At 38.5% G+C, this 18,962-nt stretch overlaps 1 protein-coding gene across 2 annotated transcripts in view; it reads right to left on the bottom strand.

Annotated features, from left to right (window-relative positions):
• Positions 1 to 18,962, bottom strand: part of EPSTI1 (epithelial stromal interaction 1) — a 128,070-nt gene that overhangs the window by 11,294 nt on the left and 97,814 nt on the right. For both annotated transcript variants that reach the window (XM_023551256.2, XM_023551257.2), the window contains 2 exons: positions 5,722 to 5,795; positions 1,851 to 1,950 (listed from right to left, as the gene is read on the bottom strand). In XM_023551256.2, coding sequence (XP_023407024.2) covers positions 1,851 to 1,950; positions 5,722 to 5,795 — 174 coding nt within the window. The remainder of the gene's footprint in view (positions 1 to 1,850; positions 1,951 to 5,721; positions 5,796 to 18,962) is intronic.

Here is an 18,962-nt window from a genome sequence, read left to right on the forward strand (position 1 = left end):
TTGATTTGTAAACTTTCACTTAAAGCACAATTAAAAAAAAAAATCAGCCATTGAAAACCCTGTGGAGCACAGTTCTATTCTGACAGACATGGAGTCGCCATGAGTCAGAACTGACTCAACAGCAATCGGTTTGAGTTTTTTGGTTCCATAGATAACTATCTACCTGCAGTATATATTGTCTGCAAATCTGCCTACATTTAATTGCCTTAAACATATATACATTTGTGAAATCCATCCATCAATTTTAACTACTTGATGCCTTAGATGGTTAACATTCATATGGGTTCTAACAGATTATCTTTTCAAAAATGATCTTTTGTCCCTCAAAATTTATTAATGGGTGATCTCTAGATCTCCTACGACAACAGCCCTTGACTCTTCTGTTATATTGTACCACTGAAAAGATTTCTCTTTGCTCAGTATTTTTTTTTTTAAGTAGGTATTTTTGCACATGGGCTTTGATTAAATTGTAAAACCGCGATACTTAGTTTTGATTTTATACTCATCGCAAACCCCACAATCATATACTTTCCTAAGCTTTGGTGCTAGTTCAACATATTGTGCATGTGAAGTACATTAAACATATTAAAACACAGTTTGCAAGGTTTTCATCGAAGAAATCTATAAGGGCATTTCATTTTCAAAAAGTTCCTGTTGCTGTAACGTTCTTTTTTTTTTTTAGAAAACCATTTTTTTTCCATTTTCCTTTCAGAATCCTTTTTTTTTTTTAAATAATTTTTATTGTGCTTTAAGTGAAAGTTTACAAATCAAGTCAGTCTCTCACACAAAAACCCATATACACCTTGCTACACACTCCCAATTACTCTTCCCCTAATGAGACAGCCCGCTCTCTCCCTCCACTCTCTCTTTTCATGTCCATTTCGCCAGCTTCTAACCCCCTCCACCCTCACATCTCCCCTCCAGGTAGGAGATGCCAACATAGTCTCAAGTGTCCACCTGGTCCAAGAAGCTCACTCCTTACCAGCATCCCTCTCCAACCCATTGTCCAGTCCAATCCATGTCTGAAGAGTTGGCTTCAGGAATGGTTCCTGTCCTGGGCTAACAGAAGGTCTGGGGGCTATGACCACTGGGGTCCTTCTAGTCTCAGAGCATTAAGTCTGGTCTTATGAGAATTTGGGGTCTGCATCCCACTGCTCCCCTGCTCCCTCAGGGGTTCTCTGTTGTGTTCCCTGTCAGGGCAGTCATTGGTTACAGCCAGGCACCATCTAGTTTCTGGTCTCAGGATGATGTAGTCTCTGATTTATGTGGCCCTTTCTGTCTCTTGGGTTCGTAATCGCCTTGTGTCCTTGGTGTTCTTCATTCTCCTTTGATCCAGGTGGGTTGAGACCAATTGATGCATCTTAGATGGCTGCTTGCTAGCGTAGAAAACCATTTTGTAGTGAAAATAAATACCTGTTTCTTTGATGTGCTAGTTTCACTGAAAGAATATATTACTAGAGAATGATTACTATTTTATAACCATATTTCACTTAAAATCTTTCAGGTTAAAAAAAATTTTTCATTTGTTTTCATTGTAGATCTTGGCAAGGGGTGATAAAAAGCTTTACAGTCAAGACAATCATGCCGGAAAAAAAAAAAAAAGGGCAGGGGCCATTTTTCACTGCGACGGGCTGGGGCTGAACCCAGGAGTCTCCTTTTCTCAGACGCTATTATGGAATTTACAGTAATAACCCTGGCTGGCTGCCCATCACACAGCTGAACAGCACACCAAAAAATAATATCTGGGGAGAAGGTCTCAACATAATTTTAAAACTCTCATTGTTTTCATTCTTCAACTTGGAAAGATGACTTTTTTTTTTTTTTTTTTTAACAGAAAAGAAAAAACTCACCCAGCTGTTACCATGATCCATATTCCAATAGCCTCCAGACTGCTGGAGGCCACCTGGTTGATTTCTGCCTTGGAGTCGGTCCAGAAAAGCATTATTTACCCTTTAAAACAATGAAAAATGCGTGTAAGTGGAAAGCTGGCTGCAGGGCTAAGAGATTCCTGAGAATCTAATGTGCTGTGTGAACTGAGTGTGGGGACTGCCTCCCCCCTCAGCTTAGAAGAAATCTGCAGAAACGTTTTTTCACATTCACCATGTGAGATGCTATTAACAGCTTCTTACTAGAGCTGGAGCCAGTCTTGGCTCAGGCCAAGGCGGCACAAATTTTCAGCCTCAGAGTTTCACTCACCCACCTTCTACCAGTTCAGCAAGAGCCCCACTCGCCCAGGCAACAGCACCTGAAGCCATGACAGCCATGAGCCTCAAAGGCTGAGGAAAGATGGACACTTCAGCAAGAGGAACCAAAAATAGCTCTGTGGCACTACTGTATCCCATTGCCAGTCCTACAAAAGCAAATCCCATAAGGGAAAAGTAGGAGGAAGACATGGAGAGAGTGTAGGAAAAGGGAAATGTCAAGCTTTAGGACATAAGAATGGATACATCTCTCCCTGATCTTCTGTCATACCTGCAGTAACCAATCTCAGAAATAATGTTTAACACATAAGAGGTAAAGATATAAAGAATGGTTAAGAAAGTGATTATCAAAAAGGTCAGGATAAGCCTTACCTGCAAGGCGACAGCTATGTTCTATTACTTGACCTGGCTACATGGGTGTTGGTTGATATTGGGGGTGTTCTCTGTGTGGCTGGCTCTTCCTTATTGTTGGAATGTCACCTGCTCAGTGAGACCTTCCTTGGTCACTCACTGCCTCCAATCACTCCCTTAACATCATCCTGTGTGTGTATGTACCACTGTCTGAAATAATCTTGCTTTTTAACTGTTGGTTTTCTATTTCCCTCCTCCAGATTGTAATTTCCATGAGGTCTGGGACCTCTTCTGCCTTGCTTACCCCTATTCCCAGTGCTCAGAACAGTGCCTCTGCAGAGGGAACCACCCTGATGTCAGAACTGTTGAATGAATGAATCACCCAGGCACAATGCCCCCAACCCCACCTGCTGTGCTGGTGACTAGAGCTGCATTGCAAGGCTACTATTGGCAGTGAGAGCAGACTCCAAAACAGGTCACTGTCAACGGCTCCCAATTCACGGACACGGCTAAGATTGACAGCATGTCACGAATGCACAACATGGTGGGATGTCACCTTTGAGCATCAGTTACTAAGTCAAAACCAGAGTGGTTGGGCTTTCCTTGATACTTTGGCAGTATCCACAGCTGGTCTATGTCCACTGAAATATTAGTCAAGCAGAGATAATGGGAAGTAAAGAGATTGTTTCTCTCAATTCCTACTGAGAATTCAAAGAGGAGGAAAAAGTACCAGCTTATATTTTTATTTACTAGTTTTAGAAAGTATATATATACATACATATATATTATACTACAATCCAACTAGTTCTCTGGATTTTCTTCCAAGAGTTAATTTGGATAATAACTATTATTCAGGGATGGCCCGAGTTTCAATAAATCAATTCAGTTCACTCTAATTTTTAGCTCAAGACCTAGTTCCTTTCAAGTCTTTGACATCCCTGCTCTGTCTTTTCTCTATGGAGTTCCTATTTGTCTTCTCTCAAAAAGCTATGCTGGGTCAAGTTCAGGTACACTCATGCTCATTAGCGGACTCATTGGAAAGCTTGTGAGGAATCCCACAAGCTTTCTATTATAAAACTCAAGGTTAAGGTTTCTGCTATGTGGACTTCAAAATAATAGAAAGCATGTTGCCTTTTTGACCCCAATAAAGTTATGCCCCTAGAGAAAACCTAACTTATGTCCCCTAAACACATACTACATAGCTCAGTAGAAATGGACACAGCTATTGTATTCATTAAGATGCTACTTATTGTCCTTTATGGTAACATGGGAAATCTAATTGCAACCTCTACCAAAAAAAAAAAAAAAATCCTAACCTGTTGCTGTCAAGTCAATAGGACAGAGTAGAACTGTCCCATAGAGTTTCCAAGGAACAACTGGTGGATTCGAACTACAGACCTTTTGGTTAGCACTCAAGCTCTTAACCACTGCACTAGGACAATATAAATACAGGCTGTTTTAAAAATTGATTGAAAACATAATATATGTGTTTAAAGACTAGATCAGTTATTTCAAAACTTATAACTGAATTTATTATCCAGAGAAGCTTCCTCATGGATTAAATTTGGATCTACATTTAACAAGAACCAATAGAAAGTGAAAATGAAGTGTAAAAACTAGACAGCCCCACCAATATTTAGGTATTCAGCAGTATGGAAAAGAACTTAAAGAAATGAGGGTCAGGATTTCTTTAAAAAAAATCTTTTCCAACTCTGATCAAGTAACTTGTGTTTTTACTGGGTACCAATTAAAGATTAATTTCCTAGCAATGAGACATATTAATATGACACCCCACTTTCTTTAAGGTGCTTAAAACCTGTAAAAAAAAACCTGTACTATCTCATTAATCCTCCGGAATCCAGAGAAATACTGGCTACTATTAGCAACCAGTGTTATATAAACATAATAACATGTTTTCTAACAGAAAGTCTTTCAAGGAGAAAAACCAATAAAGATGGATAAACTAATGTATGGAAACCCTGGTGGCATAGTGGTTAAGAGCTACAGCTGCTAATCAAAAGGTCAGCCATTCAAATCACCAGGCGCTCCCTGGGAACCCTACAGGGCAGTTCTACTTTGTCCTGTAGGGTCGCTATGAGTCAGAATCGACTCGACGGCAATGGGTTTTAAAATAACGTATGGCCTACTTTATAACAAATAGGTAGCACTAATGGTCCAATCTTACCCCCTCCCCCCAAAAAAATCCTAATGCATGTAGCAGAGTTTTGATGTTTCCTTCTAATCAGAGAAGAATACGTAAATTCGCATTTGACATTTTCAAACTATTTTGACTGGACTATGGAGGTAGGATAGTCCAGTCTAAAGAATATGAACACCCATACTTGTTGGCACCCTCAGAACTGGGAACTTCCATTGAAAACTTTTTAGAATCTCTCATTTATTAAATGAAACCATTACACTTTAAAACGCACATGAGTGACGGTAAAAAAGCTATACACGAGAGAAACAACTCATTTTCAAAAGAAGAATTTGCTCCATTAAATTCTCCTAAGACACACAAGCATACCCCCAATGAACTCAAATAACCCAAGTGCCCTCTAGTAAAAGCCTAGAATAATAGTGACAGCCAATATGGCGGTTACTGGCCCTGCCCCAACGCCAGCATAATATATTTCCTAGGTACTATTAAGTATTAACATCTGATATTAGGAAAAAGAGAACACTTACACTATCAAAAATTACTTAATGATTCCATTTCAAGATTTCCCCCCAATGATACGGGCATTTTGCCATCTAAACAAATTCAATTACTGAACAAATGAATTCATAATTGAATAAAAATTAAATTATTTGAAAACATTGGTGATGGTAAAGCATCATCTCAAAAGATTATGATGCTTTGTCCCAAGGGAGGCAAAGTAAATATAAACAGACACATAACTTGAGAGCAGGACTCAATTTTCTAATGCGAGTTTATACTACCTACTCTGAAAAACTGATCACTGTATGTGTGTGTGTGTGGGTGCGGGTGTATACTATGTAGCAGTTGGTATCTGTCTCACACACACCACACTCCAATTAACATAAAGATTAAAAAGGTAAAACGGTTCCAAAACCATATTCAATATGTAATCTTTTCCTAAAACACTGCAAAAATTTTATAGGTAATTGATTTAAGCAACTATGCTTATTTGATTAGAAATTATACCTCCTGTGTTCAGCTTGGTGGGTTTTGCTTCTTTCTTCTTCTTGTTGCTGTCGCTTAAGTTCCAATAATTCACTCTGGGGACAATAAAAGTTTTAAAAATATCATTTTCAATTAACATGCTTGTACAGAAGACACCCAAATCAATTACATATTTCACTATAGTTGGTGCGTTATTTCTCTTTTGAAACTTTTACTTATGTACCATTTCCTCGTGAAATTATTTTCTTATGTAACTAAGTAGCAAATATAATCAGACAGAATTGCTCTGTGAGCGAAAAATTGTGAGATTAAAAAGCCAAGGTGCACAGTCAAGATATCAGACCAAGAGGTGTAACACACGTAGAGGAAAACACAACTTGAGTCAAACTTACCTGTATCTTACAAAGAAAATCAATTAAATCAGGTTCTTAAGGAATGTCACACAATACCATTTCTTCTTATTTCTCTAGCATCTGTCCCCTAGTAAGTTCACAGCAACTTACAAATAAATATCGGACTCAGTTCTATAGTGCAATTCTGTTAGTAAAATATTCTCCATCCTGGAGAGTAAGTACTAACCTATACTCACTAGTTACTTCTGGTACTAACAGAACTTTGGGTTCCTTGGAGGGTGTCATTTGCTTCAAACAGGAGATCACATCATTAAAACAAAATCTGTAGCTTCTGACATTCTGATTGTCTTCTTGGAAGAGGTAACTTGGCTTCCAGACTCACTTTATCATGTTAACAGGATTATCAGAGATCCAGATCCCAGGATTTCTCCGAGACCTAACCGTCTACTGGCAGACAGACAGAGCGTTTTATCCCCATCTCACAGACAGAAAAAGGCAGACGGAAGTAAGTTATTCGGCTCAGTTCCTAAGTCAATGCCTGAGTCAGACAGATACAATGGTAGAGCAAACACTGTCACACTTGGTAAACACATGCCAATGCATGTATTATTTTTAAACCCCAAAACTTACTTGATGAAAAGTATAAAATAAATCCAAAGTTCAGATTAACATTCAGTTTTTGTTGTTTTTAACTTTGTTTAAAGGCATTCCAATATTCCACAGTCCCCAAAACAGAAAGACTGGTTTCTTATACCGTTACACGTTATACCCTGTCCCAAAGGGTCGTTATGAGTCGGAATCAATTCGACAGCATACAGCCACAAAAACAAATCCCTAAAGAGCATTATTTAATTACTATCTGAATTACTATCTAAGGAGCCCTGGTAGCGCAACGATTAAGCAATCGGCTGCTAACTGAAAGGCTGGTGATTTGAACACACCTAGTGACTCCATAAGAGATCTGCTCCCATAAAGATTACAGCCTAGAAAACTCTATGGGGCAGTTCTACTCTGTTACATGGGGTGGCTATGGGTCGGAATTGACTTGAGGGCACCTAACAACAACAACAATTACCATCTAGCACCAACAAACACAAATGACAGCATTTTCTAAATAACTGAATAATATTCAACCATCCTACAAGTATTTATTAAGCACCTACCAGATGCCAGGCCCTGTGCTAGAGACACACTCACTATTCCACAATGGCCAAGAGTCTTTTATTCAATTTAATTTCTTATCACTGTAATAGCTGCATGTAATTTTAAAAGCCTACCAAGTAACAGTGCTATTTGTTAGTACCACCAAAGTTTACGCTAAAGAAAAAGAAGTTCCTGCCTGCCCCCAAACCTCACACACAACGCACTTTCAATTGCTGTTTGCTGTTTTCTCTAGCAGTTGTTTTTCTTAACAGCATGTATATTCTGCTATTTCTTGATTTTTTCCCCCAGTCTTCCCACTAGGAAAGGAGATTAATGTCTCTGTCACCACCCTCACCCCTCCCTCTCACCCTTGCAGCTTTTTTTTTTTTTTAACTTTCAGTGTGGTGGAGGAGGGGGATCCAGGGCCCCAGCAGCTCTCCCATTAGACTTCCAATTCCTCCTCCAGTTTTCAACCCCACTTTCAGAGGTACGCGTTCCTCTAAATTCCCCAGCTTTAATCAACTTGCTTTTTACTGCTTCTTGCAAACAAGCTCTGGCTTTTCCTGCTTCGCCAAGTTAGTTACCACTTCATCCATTTACTTTCCAGCTTCCAAAATTTTGCTGGTATCTTTTCCTTGCTGCAGTCTCCTGGCCTATTCATCTGTTTTTTTTTACGGCTTTATGCCTTTTACGGCTTTATGGTCTTTTTAGTGGGATTTGGGGATGGAGGGATTGGAATTATGCAGATGAAGTATTCTTAAACTGCAGTGTTTAACCAGAATACCTTAACAATTTCAAGTAAAAACTGAGTAGAATTCTGCTACCTGATCCTCACAACCATCTGAAAGTTAAGCTGGTAAATAGAGAATTACTTGTTAAATCAATGACTGGGCAATATTATGCTTGTTTTCAGAACAGAAAACAGATAATCAGAGAGACAATTTAAGTAACTTTTCAAGAGCTAAACAACTCATTAGTAACAAAACAAAGGCTAGGGCTGCAGGATGCATCTACCATAGGGGATTCACACCCAGTGACCAGCAGCATGCACCACCCCCTAGTGACTAATGGGCGCACTCTCCACACCCCCACTCAGTCACTGGCCAGGCAGGTGCATCACCTCAACAGCAATAGCCCGGCACATCCTGACAGGTGCCACCTGCACCCCTACCCAAAGATGTGCAAAAGATCCCAGTCCCCTCGCTTAATGACCGCCTGGCTACAACTTCACACATCCCACACCCAGGCAGTTCCTGCAGGCTGAATGCACATGCACTGAGACCCCTCGATCCCCCATCACTTACTGAGAAGCCAATTCAAGCATACACAGAGGGCCTATCCTATCCATGTGAGTAGCGTTGCCTCATAGTGGCTACGGAGATGCCTTGCCCTGCTTCCCAGAAGACACACTAACTGCTAGCACCAACCTGGAAGGACCCCACAGTCCTACAAGAACTGTGGAGGGACCCTGATGCCCCAACACTTGCCACTCCATATCAGGAAAATGACCTGCTCCTGCACCTCTGCTCAATCTTATAAGGGAAGACATATCAGCCTAACGGCCCACTATATCCACTAGCAAGAGGAAATCACACCCAGCTCACAGATATCACCAAAGTCACACCCAGACCAGTACCACAAAACAACAACAATTAAAATAGTACAAAGGAAGAAAGACATTCTAAAGTGAAAGAGAAGAAGCAAAGTTCTTGATATATCAAAACAAAACAAAAAAAAATCAGGATAAAACAAGCAAACATACACTCAATACAGAAACATAAATAAATAAATTAACACCATAATGCCTCGGAGACAACAGGCAATAACAAATCACATGAGGAAACAGGGTAAGGTGGCTCAAACAAGTGAGTAAAATAAAGGGACAGAAATCATTCCAGAGGAAGAACTGATAATAGAACTACCTGACAAGGACTTTAAAAGACTAATATTTAGGCTTCTCAAAGAGATCAAGGAAAATACAGGAAAAAAATCTAGAAGAATTCAGGAAAACAATACAAGAACAAAATTACCAACTCCATAGACAAATACAAACCACAGAAAAACAACAACTAGAAAACCAGAAGCTTAACAATAAAATAACAGAAATAAACAACTCAATAGAAGGATACAAAAGCAGAATTGAATCAATGGAACAAACAATCAGTGAAATAGGAAACAAATCCCCTGATATTAATTTGTCTGAGGAATGATCAAAAAAAAAAAACTGAAGAAAAATGAAGACGGCATAAGCGTCATGTGGGACACCATCAAGAGGGATAATAGGCATATATGAAGAATTCCAGAAGGGGAAGAGAGGAAAAAGAGTATAGAGAGAATTTTTGAAGACATAATGACAGACAACTCCCCAAATATCATGAAAGACGAGAAGATTTCCATCCAAGATGCGCAACGAACCCCACACAGAATAGACTCCAAAAGAAATTCACAAAGACATATTAAAACCAACCTTTCAAAAACCAAAGACAAAGAATTTTCAGAGCAGCTTGTGAAAAGCAAAATATCACCTACAAAAGGGCATCAATAAGACTAAGCCTGATTTCTCATCAGAAACTATTCAGGCAACAAGGCAATGGGATGACATATATTAAGCCCTTAAAGAAAAGAATTGCCAACCAAGAATCATATACCCAGTAAAAACCATCTTTAAAAAACGAGGGCAAAATTTAGACATTCCCAGACAAGCAGAAATTAAGCGAATATGTAACTACCAGATCAGCCTTCCAAGAAATATTAAAGGAAGTCCTTTGGACAGCGATCCAATGACATCAGACAACAACCTAAGAAACATACACGACAGCACTGCCCAGATACCAACCTAGGTAAAGATTTCACAAAACTAAAATAAAGCTGCAAAACTGTTCACAGGGAACTAGAGATACTAAATTGTAAATGATGACAACATCAGAATAAAAGGGAGAATGAATGGTGTTGTTACAGAACTTCCATATGAAGAGGAAGTCAATTCGATTTCAAGATATAACAGACTGTTTTAAACATAGAAGGGTAAATATAAGCTTCAGGGTAACCACAAAGAAAATTAATAAATTTACTTACTTAAAGAAGAATTAAATAAAAAAGACTCAGTAAAGAGAAAAACAGATGATAGGAAAAGAAGATCCATATAGAAAAAGAACTCAGCACAGAAAATTAAGAAAAAAGAAACTGTTAACAATAAAATATATATATATAAAACAAAGTGGCAGCAAAGAACTTATACCTATTCATAATCACACAGAATGTAAATAGATTAAATGTACCAGTCAAGAGGCAGGGAGTGGCAGAATGGATTAAAAAACACGACCCATGAATATGTTGTCTACAAGAGACACACCTTAGACACAAAGGAAGGAAAAGAAATATACCAAGCAAACAGTAACCAAAAGAGAGCAGAAGTGGAATATTAACTTCTGACAAACTTTAAGCCAAAATCCATAAGAGACAAAGAAGGGCATTATATAATGATTAAAGGGTGAATTCAACAAGAAGACATAATAATAATAATAAATATTTATGCACTCAATTCCAGAGCTCCAAAATATATAAACAAACTCTAATAGATTTGAAGAGGAAAACAGGCAGTTCTACAATAATAGATTTCAATATACCACTTTCAACAATGAACAGAACAACTAGAAGGAAAATCAACAAAGACACAGAAGATCTAAATAACACTATTAATCAACTTCATCTTAAAGGTACATAGAACACACCACCCAGCAGCAGCACAGTACACATTCTTTTCCAGCGCACATGGAACATTTTCCAGAATAGACCATTTTTTAGGCCACAAAGGAAGCCCCAATAAATTTACAAAGATCAGAATTATACGAAGCATCTTCTCTGACCATGAGGGTTTAAAACTAGAAACCAATAACAGGAAGATTAAGGGAAATAAATACTTGAAAACAAAGTAACACATTACTAAAAAATTACTGGGTCATAGAAGAAATCAAAAGTGGGAAATTAAAAAAAATACTTAGAGTCAAATGAGAATGAAAACACAACATACCAAAATCTCTGTGACACGGCAAAAGAAGCGCTCCGAGGAAAATTTATAGCAATAAATGTATACATTCAAAAAAAAGAAATACTCAAAATCAACAACTAACCCAACAACTTGAACAAACCAAAACGGAAGAGCAAAAGAAGACCAAAGCTACCAGACAAAGGAAATAATAAAGATTAGAGCAGAAGTAAATGAAATAAAAAAACAGAAAAACAATAGGAAGAATCATCAAGACTAGAAGTTGGCTCTTTGAGAGGATCAATAAAATTGACAAACCACTGGCCAAACTGACAAACGAACAAATGAGAAGAGGCAAATAACCAAAATAAGAAATGAAATGGGTGACACTACAACAGAACCAACTGAGATAAAGAGGATCAGAAACAGAATATTATGAAAAACTGGACTCCAACAAATTTAAAAACCTAGACGAAATGGATAAATTTCTGGAAACACTCTACCTAACCTAAACTAACTCAAATAGAGGTAGAAAATCTAAACAGACCTATAACAAAAGAAAAGGTTGAAGACGTTACCAAAAACTGCCAACAAAAAAAAAGGTTCGAGTCCATCCGTCAGCATCTCAGAAGAAAGGCCTGGTGACCTCCTTCCCAGAAGTCAGCAGTTGAAAACTCTATAGAGCACAGTCTCCTCTGACACGCATGTGGTCACCATGAGTCAGAGTCAAATCGATGGCAACTTTTTTTTTTTTTTTTTAATGAGGCTGAGAACTGTTAGGGAGGAAAACAAGAGGAAGGGAATAAAATAGCAAGCATCACCAAATTACAGAGACAAGGACAAGGGAGAAGAGAAAACGGAGACTGTGAGGGAGACGGAGACACGGCTGATGAGGCATTCCCATGCAGGAGCACTCTCCAGATGGGGACAGTGGAGGCTCTGGCAAGGCTCCACTCAGGATTATTATCCTATAACTAGCAACCCATATTTACTACGCAAAAGCTTTGGTACCAACAAGGAAAATTTCAACTAATTTGTTCCAATGAACTGATAGCCATCCACATGCGTTATAAGCATAGTCTTCGTTCATTTATGGGGTCTTCACACAGAAGCGCAATATCTAGGTGGACAGATACAAAAGAAGCTGCTCTTGTTCCAAGGACTGAGCTTTGGACATAAGAGAATCAAAATACTCTAGGCAGGAGGGAGATGGCGCACAGCATTTGAGACCCTGTCAAGTCTTGCTCCACTCAACGTATATTTATTAATTAACAACCATTTTCTAAGATACCTAGATTCATGCTGGAGATACAGATATAAACAAGACACAGTTCCACCCTGAAGAAATCACAGTATAAGGAGGGAAACATATCCACAAACAACCATGGAACAAATCAGAAAGAAATGTGTTACTGGACACAAATTCAAGCAACATGATGTGGGAATATAAGGGGAGGAATGCAAACAAGAGAAATAAAGAGCGAATGTGCCTGGATGCCTGGGTAGCACAAACAGTTTGTGTTTGACTACTAACTGAAAGTTTGGTGGTTCAAATCCACCTAGCAGTGCCTTGAAGAAAGGCCTGGAGATCAACTTCTGTAAGATTACAGCCACTGACAAACCTATGGAGTATAGTTCTACTCTGACATACGTGACATCATGAGCTGGAATTGACTCTACACCAATGGGTTTGGTTTCTGATTTGGTTGTTTAACATGGGGAGTATGTCCATGAAACTCCCCAAGGAAAGAGTACGTCTTATTGCTGCTCTGCACAGCTCTCAACATTTGAGATTGAATTCTGTACAAGCGTACTTCACTGATATTATAAATAAAATATTATCTTGAAGACGTGAAAGGCAGAATTTCCTGTCAACATTGGCGAAGCGGTATATGGAAAATGCAAACAACATACAATCAGTGTCCATGGCTGCGTGCACCCTTTTAGTGCTGCTCTTGTCAGGGAAGGGTGGCTTTGCTTGAGAGTATCAGGCTAGCACCAAAGATCTGTGCTTGGAAGCTGTTATGGACTGAATCGTGTCCCCAGAAAGACATGTTGAAGTCTTAACACCCTTGGCTCTGGTGAATGTGACCTTGTTTGGAGAAGCAGGCTTTTCCTTCGCAGATGATATCAGTTAGGTTAACAAAGTTATCCAGGATTACAGTGAGTCCTGATTCTAATCTCTTCTGAGTGGCGTTTCATAAAAGGGGAGAAGAGACACCAAAACAGTCACATGCAGGAAGAAGACATCATGTAAGGATCTACCTACAAGCCAAGGAATGCCGCAGAACGCTCAGGGTTATCACGAAGCTGAAAGAGACATGGAGATATCTTCTCCTAGAGGTGACAAAGAGAGTGTGGACCTGCTACGGCCCTGAATTTCGACTTCTAGCCCCCTGGAATTGTGAAAAAATAAATTTCTGTTCCTTAAAGACTCTCAATTTGTGGTATTTTGTTTTGGCGCCCCAAAGAGACTAATACAGAAGAAGCCCAAGTTAACTAAGAAGTAAGAGGGTGACCGTTTCCCGCTGGTGGTTTTAAAAATCACTTGGCCATGTTCCGATTTGCCGGTGGTGCCCTGTTCTATCAAAGGCCATATACACAACAGACAGGTGTGTGCAAGTCTGAACGCATGAGAAGCCTGCTGAGCCCACACTGAAAGGCATGCGCCAAAGCAACGCTTTAGGGTAGTAACTGAAGACTCCGATAGAATCATTTCTAAATCATGTCTGAATCCCAGTGGGGCGTGTTCCGACATGGTTCAGCTTGACTGCTTTATGTAAACATTAAAATGCCCATGTCTGGGCAGGACAAAGTTCTCCCAGGAGAGAATGTTCTCTCAAATCAACCAGAGGAGTTAGTACTAAGAAGAAAGAAGTGGCAGCAGTTAGATAGTTGTATGCAATGAAGGTTAATTAACCCCCTTCTTCTGAATGTCTTTGGAGTGGGTGGGTAGTTTAAGCAAGTCCTGGTTCTGTGACTCCCCTAAAGTGCTTTTTCCCAGAATGCCAAAGATGGCCTTGCCTATCAGGAATGAGGAGGAAGACGGAAACTACCCAAAAATTTGAGTGGAGACCAACCAAATCAGAGGCAGTAAATACTAATGGGTAGAGCAGGGAGTTTACAAACAACAAAAAAAATATTAATAGTGTACAGTCTCCCTTTACTACCTATTTTTTGTTCTGTCATTTTAATGTAAAGATAAATGGATTTCTGAATAATCACTAAACCACAGTTTGCTCTCTCTCACCCAGAAATATTTCCTATCAACATTCTTCTAACCTTAAAAAAATTTTTTTTTCTCCAAAAAGTTAGTTGAAAGTACAGAAACTACCAAGGAAAACATAACAACCGCTCATAAAACTCCTCACGCTGATCTGACTTCCTTTCATATCTCAGTATGGTTCCTTCCCTGTCTTGATGTACATACTTAGATTATAATTTACCATCACCTCAGGTCACATTTTAATGCTTACCAGGTGTCAGGCATGTTGTTTTCCTCATTTAATCCTAGAAATAATGTCATGAGGTAAATGAGATCACTCTCTGTACATGACAGACTGGGCCTAGAGAGATGAAGTCACTTGTACAACGTCCCGGGGCAGTAAGAGAGAAGGCAGGCTTCAGAACTCTCCGACACTCTGTTTTACAACCTGCTTTTTTGTTCCCTTTCATATATGTGAGCACAGTTCTATGTCATTTAAATACGGTTGTCACTGCTGCATGGTATTCCAAGCTTTAAAATCTTCAAACCCACTATTACCAAATTGTTTCAATTTGTCCATTAAAATCTTTTTTTAAAATAAACACACGCAAGGCTTGTGTGCATCTCTGATTATTTCCTCAGGATAAATTTATATCTTGTGGATCTAGTACCCTTACTTTCAGGAAGCTCTAGAATTTTTGTCAAAGAGCCAGATTAGGACTTCAGTTTATTCTCTCATCAGCAGCAGCATGTGAGAGTTTGAAGTATACCTTAGTTTTCTAAAGCTTCTTGTCTAATCTCAAGATTATTCTCCCAGTTGAAATTTAGAAATAGTTTTTCAAATTGCTTCAAACAAACTCCATTGAAATGTTGACTGGAACTGCATTAAACTCACAAATCAACTTGGACAGAACAGTAGTTATTACGATAGTGAATTTACGATTCAGGGGCATCATCTATACCTACTTTATTCAAACTGACTTTTAAGTATCACAGGAAATTTATTCCCCCCCCGCCCCAGTTCCCCCCTACGGCTGAGCAATTGTTGATGAGATTTTTTTCTCCTACTACATTTTCTAATCAGTTTTTGCTGATATTTGCAAAGTTGTTGATTTTTGTATATATACATTTTTTTTTAACAACTCTTTCTTATTGAACTCCATTGGTATATAATGTAAACAACTCTAATTAACTCCATCTGTTCTAATCATTGTTCAGCTGATTCTCTTGGGTTGTACAAGCAAATTACTCTCATCCATAAATAATAACTTTATTTCTTAGTCCCAATAATTAGGAAAGTTCCTTTTTTACTATGATTTTTTTGTCTTGTCAGGTTGGCTAAAACAATTCCCAAACATTGATCCACGCAATATTAACAATTTCTTTTTTTACTTAAAATCGTTTTCCACCAAAAACTTTGGGAAGCACTACACTGGTCTCCAGAGTAATACTGGTTAATAATAGAAATAACAGACATCTTTATAACTACTGGCTGTCCTAATATTTCTACACCAAGTATAATGTTCTTTATTAGTTTGAGAGGCTATACGTATGTCAAGAAAATCTTTTTACTTCTAGTTCACTAAAGTTTTTTTTAATTGATAGCAGATGTTAAAATATATCAAATACCTTTTTTGCAAATGAACATAATTTTTTTCTTCATGACCTCTCCTATTATAGTGATAAGATATAAAAAGTTATCCTAATACATAGATAGCCACCTTTTAATTCCTAGAAAAAAGCTCTACTCTGTCTTGGTAAACTATTATTTATGAGATAAATTCCACTAACTAGAAATTTCTTTCAGATTTTAATCTCTGCATTTGTGAGACTGCAGTGGCTATAAGTTTCTGCGTATATGTGTGTGTTTACTCCTTTTAGCAGTTTGTAACATCATGGGGATAATACTAAAAACAAAACAAAACCCACTGCCATCAAGTCGATTCTGACTGCCCCATAGGGTTTCCAAGGAGCAGCTGGTAGATTCAAATTGCGAACCTTTTTGGTTAGCAGCTGTAGCACTTCACCACTACACTGCCAGGGTTCCACCTGGATAATCATTAAATAAAATTACTTCTAAAGCATTTCATTTTTTTCCTGCTCGGAAACAATGTGTAAAGCATAGAAAAAAAATTTTTTTCGTTCCTTGAAAATTTGAAGGAACTTGTCCGGAAACTATCCAATTTTGGCCTGTTATAGGGAAGTAATTCTCAGAAAACCTCAGCAATCACTTGCATTTTTATTTTTTTTAATTTATTTTAATACTTGATGATTTTAGAGTTTTATATTTTCTTAGAGAATCCCTCAGATTTCAATTTATTAGCATAGTATTTTATTACCTACAGTAATACTAAATTTAATCTTTTCCAAAACTATGGTATAGCACTTATTTCTAATGTTGTATATTTGCATTTTGGCTAATCTCTTCTTGATTAGGCTTGCCAGACGTTTGTTTATTTTGTGGACCTTACCAGAGAACAAGCTGTTGGATTTTTATAACAGCTGTTTCTTCAAGTTTTATTATTAATTTTTGTCCTTATCTTAATTACTTTCTCTTCTTTTGGTATATTTCATTGTTCCAGATTCTTGAATTCAATATTTATTTTCATTTTTTAGAATTAGATTTAGAAGTTATGATTTTTTTTCTTTGAGTACAACTTGCCTGCACTTCTCATGAAGTGTTCTTACCATAATCTTTTCATTTATTTGATAGTAACAATTTTCTCTCTCATCTGAAAGTATTTTTTATTGTTGTAAAAAATATATATAGCACATTTGTCAATTTAATGTTTTTCACGTGTATAATTTAGGGACATCAATTACATTAATCATGTTGTGCAACCATCACCAATATCCACCTGAAATTTTTTAAGCCATTTTTTTTGTCTTGACTTTACAAGTGACTATCTCAGATCAATAATCATGCAAAAACAATAGGTGCAATCAGCCAACCAGAAATTTTAAGAAATTCCTAAAAGGGAAAAGGAAGACAGGATAAGCTATGTGGGGAAACGAATGTGTAAGGTAAGACTGAACCTGAGTTAGCAAAGGCTCCGAAGGAGCCCAGGTAGAAGATGCTGAGGCAGACATCAAGATGATCAGTTGGAGAACTGCACTGGGAGAGCTTTGCCTCCTTCCCCGCCCACATTAGCGCTAAACATCCAGCAGCACTGAAATGGTCAATTCTGTAAAGCGGTGGGGAAAGTAGAGAAAAAAAGGGTGATGTCCCAGGTATCCACTCACCGGACAGGAGGAACAAGAAGCTACCACACCTGGAAGACAAGCTCCTGGCATACCTCACTTGGCAGCATATCCAAATACACATGAGAAGATAACCAAGAATCACCAAACATTTGAGAAAGAAATTTATGGGACATAAAACTTAAAATGGACAAGAAAAAATATAGTTAATACAGTAAACAACCACTTGCAATCAAATCAACCCTGACTCATAGCAACCTCACGTGTTAGAGTAGAATGGTGCTCCACAGGGTTTCCAATGGCTGACTTTTCAAAAGTATAAAAGACTTTGGTGCCCTGGTGGTGCAGCAGTTAAGAGCTCGGTTGCTAACCAAAAAGTCTGTGGTTCAAATCTACCACCTGACTCCTTGGAAAGGCTATAGGCAGTTCTACTCTGTCCTACAGGGTTGCTGTGAGTCAGAATCGACTCAACAGCAATGGTTTGGTATGAGAAACTTTAATGTTTGTGTAAGTACCATTAATGGGATATCTAAAAGAATATTGCATTTATAAAGCAGAACATTGCTGTGAAAAAGTAAACTAGCAGTCATGGTAAATAAACAAATTCAGTATGGGCACCATATAGCAGAATGGAAAGTTATGAAATAACTTCGTGAGCAGGATGATCTAGCTAAATGTGTCTCCCAGAATGCGATGAAAATGGCCAAAGAATTAGGAAGCACAATAAAACAATAAAGAGACATAGAGAAACGGATATAAAAATTTAAGCATCCATTTGATAAATGTCCCAGAAATGGAGAACAAGGACAATATGGGGGAAGAAATGCAAAAGTAAAATACAAATTTCCCTGAACTGAAGACAGACATGTGTTTTGAGATTAAAAGGGCAATTCTGAGGCCATGAAGGATTAAAAACAGAAACACTGTGAAATTTTGTACAACACAAAAAGAATGGGAGGGAAGAAGGGAGAGAAGGAGTAAGGGAGAGAGGGAGTGAAGGAGGAAGGAAGGGACGAAAGAAGGGAGAAAAGAAGGAAGGAATGAAGGGAGGGAGGAAGGAATCAAGGGAGGGGGAAGGGAGGGAGGAACGGAGTAAGGAAGAAAGGGCAGAAGGGAAAGAGGGAGGGAGAGATGTAGGAAGGAAGGAAAGGAGGGAAGGAAGAAGGGACAGAGGGAGGGAGGAAAGAAGGAAGGAATAAGGAAGGCAGGTAAGGAGGAAGAAAGGGAAGGAGGGAGGGAGGGAGAGATGTAGAAAGGAAGGAGGGAAACGAGGGAAGGAGGAAGGGAAAGAAGAAAGAAGGAAGGAGGGAATGAGGGAGAGAAGGAGGAAGAAAGGAAGGAAGAAAAGGAGGGAAGGGGGAGGGAAGGGGAAGGG

Source organism: Loxodonta africana, chromosome 17, assembly GCF_030014295.1.
Source record: "Loxodonta africana isolate mLoxAfr1 chromosome 17, mLoxAfr1.hap2, whole genome shotgun sequence".
Lineage (NCBI taxonomy): Eukaryota > Metazoa > Chordata > Mammalia > Proboscidea > Elephantidae > Loxodonta > Loxodonta africana.